At 41.2% G+C, this 8,338-nt stretch overlaps 1 protein-coding gene across 1 annotated transcript; it reads left to right on the forward strand.

The window, feature by feature from the left end:
* The first annotated feature begins 2,552 nt into the window (after positions 1 to 2,552).
* On the forward strand, positions 2,553 to 7,328 carry LOC139373149 (toll-like receptor 13). The gene is made up of 2 exons (XM_071113295.1): positions 2,553 to 2,798; positions 3,185 to 7,328. Exon 2 carries the CDS (start codon positions 3,213 to 3,215, stop codon positions 6,120 to 6,122), a length of 2,910 nt encoding a protein of 969 aa, XP_070969396.1. The 5' UTR covers positions 2,553 to 2,798; positions 3,185 to 3,212; the 3' UTR covers positions 6,123 to 7,328.
* The last annotated feature ends 1,010 nt before the right edge of the window (positions 7,329 to 8,338 follow it).

An 8,338-nucleotide genomic window follows, 5' to 3' on the forward strand; every position in this document is an offset into this window, starting at 1 on the left:
TCCCTTTCATTGCATTTTATTTCCTCTCACCTGTGGATGAAATATAGTCTATGAAGTATGAATGAGAAATAGAACAATAACAAGGGGAAAGTCAGTGCACAAAGGGAAACAGTATCTATATTAGTTATATTACACCATAAAGAACATACAAGCAAGGTAGATCTACTGTTGTATCACAATGTGGTATCAGTTCTGGCTCACAAATAAGGACTATGTCTGCTATGATGTCTGTGAAAACTTCATTCATACCTGCTTTGTAAATCACTGAACACTTTCCCATGAAGGTCTTGTCTTCACAGATGATCTAACCATGCATGCCATTGTTGTCATTATGTACATAGTGCTATTTCTATTGTTTTTATCACCCTTTCCATTATTTTATTTTACTAGCTCTGCATGTTGGAGGTCGAAGCCGAAGATTTTCACTCTACCCTGCAATCACACCTGCAACCCTGTTCTAGTGACTATTAAACAATCTGATCTGAATCTGAATGAAATGACTCTCTCCCTGACTCAATAATCTTCAATGAAAATGCACTGAATTCTAACCAAACACTTACACATTATGGACAGTCTTATAATTGTCATCTCTATGGGACTGGGTTTCAATTTCATCAGTTGGTTTTGTTTAGCTATTCATTTGGGAGCCTAAACACCTATCATCTTGAAAGTTATATGCTGCATTAGAATTGCATTCTGAGATTTCTTTACGAACACATTCCTTTGTATACTTTGTCATCTACTGGACACAAACTGTTATTACACAAAGTAGACAGAAGTGTCTCTGAGAACTGTGGTTCAGTCATCTTCCTTGACCAAGGAATTGAGAGAGACATTCAGCAGTGGGGAACCGCGAGGACTTTCTATGCCTTCAGAAAAAGCCTAAGGATTTACAATTGTATTGATATATTTGAAACAAAATTCTGTTTAAATTTCTATGTAATATTTACAATAATTTGTATGACCTTCTGAATTCATCTCTTCAGTTTGTGTTGGAAAGAGAAAGGTTAATACTGAAGAGAAAAAAATATCCAATCAGGATTTTCTTTGGTGGTCTCTGGGTAGAAATATCTAGCTAGCTCAGCCAGCAAATGTCTCAGTTCTTATAAGTGCCCTTATATGTTCAGCGTCAGTATTTTATTTGGTCCAATTGTGAGATGGATCAGACAAGTCCAATTTCAGTTTGTTTTCTCTATAACCTTATTCTCACTTATGTTAACTCACTCATCCCCCTGGCCATCCCTCTTCATATTAATATTCCTTCATTCTTTCTGAGAATGACACCTTTACTACCACTCTTGCCACACACACACACACACACACACACACACACACATGCACACACGCACGCACGCATGCACTCACACACACACACACACACACACCTTGATATGAGAGCGACGTCATTCTCCCTTTTATTCCATTTTCTTTCCTCTCACCTGTGGATAAAATAAAGTCTATGAAGTATGAATGAGAAATAGAACAATAACAAGGGGAAAGTCAGTGCACAAAGGGAAACAGTATCCATGTTAGTTATATTACACCATAAAGTACATACAAGCAAGGTAGATCTACTATTTTTTTTCTCCATTTCTGGGATGTTTGCTCAATAACTTTTACCTTATGTTACACTGAACATCAATATAAATGCAACATGCAACAATTTCAAAGATTTGACTGGGTTACAGTTCATATGGGGTGGCAGGGTAGCCTAGTGGTTAGAGCGTTGGACTAGTAACCGGAAGGTTGCAAGTTCAAATCCCCGAGCTGACATGGTGCAAATCTGTCGTTCTGCCCCTGAACAGGCAGTTAACCCACTGTTCCTAGGCCGTCATTGAAAATAAGAATTTGTTCTTAACTGACTTGCCTAGTTAAATAAAGGTCAAATAAAAAAAATATATAAGGAAATAAATCAAATTAAATAAATGAATTAGTCCCTAACCTATCGATTTCACATGACTGGTAAAAAAGCTATGTATCTGCTGGTCACAGAAAGTAGGACATGGATCAGAAAACCAGTCAGTATCTGGTGTGACCACCATTTGCCTCATGCAGAGCGACACACTTCGCATAAAGTTGTCCCACTCCTCTAAAATGCCTGTGAAGAGCACACTCCAGCATGCCAGTGACTATCGAAGGTGAGCATTTGCCCAATAAAGACGGTTATGACGCAGTTTAAGACCCTGGTGAGGAGGACGCAGATGAGATGCTTTCTGACAGTTTGTGGAACCCATCAGCTATCCGGGTGGCTGGTCTCAGAAGAAGCCGGATGTGGAGGTCCTGGGCTGGCGTGGTCGGCGGTTGGATGTCCTGCCAAATTCTAGAAAACAGTGTTGGAGGCGACTTCTGATAAAGAAATTAACATTACATTCTCTGGAATGTAAAACGTGTCAGTGTTAGTACCCGTTTGATGTTTGGATCAGAATGTTCTTAGTTCTAGGAAATAAATATCTCAGGTCTCGGAAAGTTCCCGTATATGGTCAGCATCAGTATTTTATACGGTCCAAGAGAGAGCAAACAAGCCTGACTTCCCCCCCGACTCTCTCTCTGTCACTTCTTCTTTTCAGCCCCTTAGTCAACTGTGTGTCAGGTCAACCCAGTCTGTTTCGTTTTCACTTGTGTTGTAGCTGTTTGTGAGAAATCAATCTAGACAAATACCAAGATACATTTTGAATAAAGTTTAGTGAAGTAAAATGCCAGGGAAGTGCTCTTTGGAGCAGGGTGGTAGAACCGGGACTCAGGTGATTACAGTCCTATGCTGCACTTGTGCTCACTGTGACTGTCTTCCTCTGACAATTGTGAGTAAAAATTATTACTATGTAGTCTGGCTGTTTTTAGTTGTCTTTTGTTGGTCTATCTCTTCAAAAATATCATACAAATGTGTGTTTTATTCTTATTCAGACAATGTTATTACCCTTATCTACTCATTTCTAATTTGATAGTGGTCTTTACCTTTTTTCCTTTCTACTCTAGTTTGTCTTTATCAGTAAAGCAAACTTTTTGTGAGTTATGTTGATAATTTGGATGACCTATAAATAATAATCTGTCAGTTATTTTGAGGACCACAATACCAACAGCTACCAGTGTTATTGCAACTTCATTAAATTGTTTAATTATGTTACATTTCCATCCCCCAAATGATGTAACAGCTAGTCACTGTATTTGTCTTTGTTTTTCTCTTTAGATCTGAAGTAGATGTCAAGCTCCTCACAATGACACTCAAGATAACCATGCCAGGAGAACGAAGTGGGTCTACATTCTCTCAGCTGAGACTCTGTCTTTGTTTCCTGATGTATTGCTGGGTTCTTGCTGATCCAGTATGTGGGTACTTCCTGAAAAACTGCACAATCCGGGGTAATCTCAGTGACAACTTTAACATGAAAGTACTCTGTTATAACAGGAATATTGAAGTCATGCCTATAAATATTCCTTGTAAAGTAAGTGTTTTAGATGTGGCCATGAATAATATTTCCAAAATCAGAAGGTTGGATTTTAAAGGACTGTCAAACCTCAAAATTCTAAACATGTCCAGAAACCAGATCTCTCAAGTGGACAATGACGCTCTTTTACCCCTAAAGGCGCTTCGAGAGTTGAATCTGGCTCATAACAGACTCACAACCCTGTCAGACCATTTGTTTCAGGGCCTAGCCAACCTCTCCCTGCTACATCTGGACAACAACCTCATTGCAACCATCAGCTCCTCATCATTTCAGCCTCTCTCCAGTTTGAAGACAGTGAATTTAACCAAGAACAACCTTCATAATATGAAGGAAGTTCAGCCCATCGTACAATTACCACACTTACAGGAGTTGTACATTGGGAGCAACAGGTTCACCTCTTTCCAATCACAAGAAATATCAAACATGTCTATAGAGCTGAGGCTGTTGGATTTATCCCGGAATCCATTGGGAGTCTTCAGGATCACGACAGATGTTCTTCCTTACCTTGAGGTGTTAGACATCGCCTACTGTGGCCAACTTGGACACATGGAATGGGATGTCCTGGACAGGTCTTTTCTGAGAAACGTCAAAAGTCTCAACCTGAGCGGGATTGAGATGTCTTTGGAGAGGATGGCTATGGTGCTGCAGACAGTCAACTCCTCATTAGTCCATCTGAGACTGTATGACATTAGTGAAGAGAGGGTCAAGGCTCTCATTGATTTTGCCTGCAATATACCCACACTTAGCTTGCTCCGACTGCATCATAACAACATAAGTGCTTTGTCTGAGGAATTTCTGCAGTCATGTAAACAAGTCACCGAAGTGGACTTAGAAAATAATAATATTATTCAGCTGTCAGAGGTATCATTCAGATCAATGGAGCAACTAAGTACCTTGAGACTGGGCCACAACAGGCTTTCTTCCGTACCAGATGCCTCAAGAAATATATCCACACTAATGCTCCTGGATCTCAGCTTCAATATCATCCATAAACTGGGCTGCTCAGATTTCTCCAATCTTACAGGACTCACACAACTCTTTCTTTTCCACAATCAAATCTCCAACCTACCAGGATGTGTATTCCAGGATTTGAAAGACTTAAGGATCCTTAAACTGGGATCAAACAAAATCCTGGCCTTGAATGATGACTTCATGAGTGGTTTGCACAAACTAGAATTTTTGTCGATGTCATACAATAAGCTGAGCTCAATCTCTAAAGGAGACTTTAAAGGCTTAGCATCACTCAAGACCCTGCTTTTATTTGACAATCAGATTGCTAGTCTTGAAGATGGAGCCTTTGAGGGATTGGTGAATCTTACAGAACTTAGACTCCAGTCAAATAAGATCACTCAAATAGACATAAGAAATACTGTGCTCACGGGACTTCCACACTTAAGAACTCTTGATATATCCTGTAATTACATCACATATGTAAATGATGATAAATTAGACCCTCCACCCCTCTCTCATCTGACATCTCTGGAGAACCTTTTGATATTTAGTCAGCGTCACAAGGGACTGTGTCATCTACCAATCAACTTTCTTGAAGGTCTGACATCTTTATTGTCATTCCAGGCAGGGAGTCTTAACATTAAGGACCTGCACCCAGACACATTCATTCACACACCCCAGTTGTGGTTCCTTGATATGAGTAAGAATGAGTTCACAGCCCTCACTCCAAAGCTGTTTCACCCAACCCCAAGTCTCAACAGACTTTATCTGCCCAAAGCCCGACTTCAGTCCTTAGATTTCCTCAAAGGAGCAAACCTCAGTAGAGTCACTTTCTTGCAGGTGAGAAAGAATGACATAACAACAGTCAATGAGACAGTGTTGCAATCTCTCCCTGCCTTGACATACCTGGACATGCAAGATAATCCTTTCACCTGTGGCTGCAGCGATGCTTGGTTTGTCCAGTGGATGGAGAGCAACAACCAAACACAAGTTGTTGGTGCAGGAGAATTTACCTGCAACTATCCTGCCGATCTAAAGGACACCAAGTTGTTGGATGTTGAGCTTCAGTTCTGTACAGTGGACTTAGGACTTTACTACTACATCTCTACCACTTGTCTGGTCCTCCTCACCCTGATAGCATCCTTTGCCTACCACTTCCTGAAATGGGAGGTCATTTACGGCTATTACCTCTTCCTGGCTTTCCTCTATGACACCAAGCAAAGGAATAAGCACAAGCCTCATGGCTGTCAGTACGATGCCTTCATTTCCTACAACGCCCACGATGAGCCCTGGGTCCTGAGGGAGCTTCTGCCAGAGCTGGAGGGAGAACAGGGTTGGAAGCTGTGTCTCCACCACCGGGACTTCCAGCCAGGCAAACCAATCATAGACAACATTATGGACGGCATCTACGGAAGCCGCAAGACCATCTGTGTCATCAGCCACCGCTACCTGGAGAGTGAGTGGTGCTCCCGGGAGATCCAGGTGGCCAGCTTCCGGCTCTTTGATGAGCAGAAGGACGTCCTGATTCTGGTGTTCCTGGAGGAGATCCCTACCCACCAGCTGTCACCCTACCACCGGATGAGGAAGCTAGTGAAGAAACGCACATACCTGAGCTGGCCCAGAGTTGGGGAGCACACCGCGGTCTTCTGGCAGCAACTACGGCTGGCTTTAGAGACCAAGGACGGCCCTGCTGAAGAAAATCCCATCCTCTCTGGGGTGCAGGCTCTGTGATAGTGACATGTTGATTTGAAACAACCATCACACTTTGAACCTTTTCTTTACATCTGCATGAGAATATCATTAAGAAATGCTTACACATATGTCATGACGTTGGCCTGAGGCTTAGATTTATGACAGTCATAAATACCTCTTCCCCCCTTTTTCCTCTCTCTACCCTACTGATGTTACATTTGCAAAACCCTTGGTTAACATAGAGATTCTGCGAACATCAGAAGGTGGGGGGAAATTAACTATATTCTGGTATTCCGACCAACTGAACATATGCAGTGGTACTTAATGAATATGATGTCAGTTCGGTTGTCATCTGAGACATTCTCATCAATGATAAGATGGCATAAACTCTACAGTGGAAAGTCTACACATCAGAGTTATCGGATTCACATGGAATTGTTGTTCAATTTAAATGTTTGAATATTAAATTATTTGTGATGGGATGAAATGTGATTTTAGCTTCTAAAATGTGAGATTTGGGTTTTCATAAGGTTAGGGCTCTGCTCAATCAGTGGCCCGCCCCTGTGAAGGGACATGGTCTATAAATCTTTTCAAACACGCCCTTCTCTCCCTTCCTATATAAATCCTTGACGACAATGTAACCTCCTGTTCCGAGGACGACGGTCCGATGTCAGAATGGTCCAGATAATAACTACAGAACGAAGCCAACATCAGCATGAGCTTTGGTTGCGATTGGTATGGACTTTGAACTCTTATTCACTACAGAAGTGATACCTCCTAGCCGTTGAGTTAGCAACAGCCGCTGCAAACGAGGGTTAGGAAGGAACAGACAGACTATCCCGTCTACCACACAACGACGTTATACAACATATTCAATTTACCAGCAGAGATATTCTTCAAAGGACAAAGGACTCGGTTGGGCAACACGGCCTTCCATCTACCACCAACCTACCGAAACTCAGAGTAAATATTTATTGCATTTTCCTTTTCCAAATGGGCGGTCATTTAGAATGCATAAGATACTGTATTTACGATAGCACAGCTTCGCCCCTTTGTTCCTCACTCTTCCCGCTCTTTCACTCTAACCCAGCCCTTTTCTTTGTGTAACAAGCTGTCATATCTGTTCCGCCCGCTAGGGACGTTTTCCTTTATGATGTAATTTGTAATCAAGTTATGATTTAATTATGTGTATGTATAATTATGTGTGATTAGTTAGGTATTTAGTAAATAAATAATTAAACCCAATTTTGTATTGCTGATTCAACTTGTTAGCCAGGGTTCGTGCAGATAACCAAGAATTTACAACTTTCAGATGAGACTGAATTAAGGTAACGATTAATATTGACTGCTATTGATGTAAAATATTACTATGTCTTTAAGAGTTTATTCGGAAGATAACAGCTCTATAAATATTATTTCGTGGTGCCCGACTCTAGTTAATTACATTTACATGATTAGCTCAATCAGGTAATAGTAATTACGGAGAAATTATTTTATAGAATAGCATGTCATGTTACTTAATCCGGCATAGCCAAAGGCACGACATTATTGGAGCCCCCTGATAGGAATCTAAAATAGAATGATGCTTTCATTTTGATTCAGCCTGTATAAAATAGAAAAGCAGATTACATAATATACCAAGTTTATCGTACACATTTTTGGAGTGATTAGAGACAAGCATTATTGGGTGTGTGTGTGCTGAGGATTCCCCGCCTCTGTGTTGTTCTCTGACGTAGTCAGTGGATAACGTAAGCGAATACATTTCTGAGGGTTGATAAAGCTAATTATAGAAATCTGAGAAAAAGAGTGTTTGGCCAAACGCAGGGCTATTTCTGCCTGGTGCGTTTCAGACGCGGGTAGGCTCTGTCATTATTAATTTGTCGAGCAAGGACAAAGAACCAGCCGATTGAAATTCAGGAGATGTAAGCTTGACCAGCGATATGTATCTCTGTCTCTCTCGTGAGTAGACCAAGGCGCATTTAGTTGTTGCCGCGTGTTCCGGTTAAAACATTGTCAAAAAACGCAGAAAAGGGTTTGAACATAATACGTTATAAGTAAAACCTTTCCCTTGCCAAGGGAATCCTATGTGCTGCATTTTCAGGCACAAGGGAGGATTTAGCTTGCATGCTAAAGCTAACAAGGGAAATAGCCATTTTGTTTTCTTGTGCTACATTGAAATTCCTCCGCCTTGCGGAACGGAAGTCCCGCCCTGGGTAGTTCCGTTTGATTTCAGTGTGTGAAATCATTGACCGTTG

Source organism: Oncorhynchus clarkii, chromosome 18 (genome assembly GCF_045791955.1).
Source record: "Oncorhynchus clarkii lewisi isolate Uvic-CL-2024 chromosome 18, UVic_Ocla_1.0, whole genome shotgun sequence".
Lineage (NCBI taxonomy): Eukaryota > Metazoa > Chordata > Actinopteri > Salmoniformes > Salmonidae > Oncorhynchus > Oncorhynchus clarkii.

Excerpts from the sequence above, each read along its gene's own strand:
- LOC139373149 (XM_071113295.1), top strand. The coding sequence starts at position 3,213 with ATGACACTCAAGATAACCATGCCAGGAGAACGAAGTGGGTCTACATTC.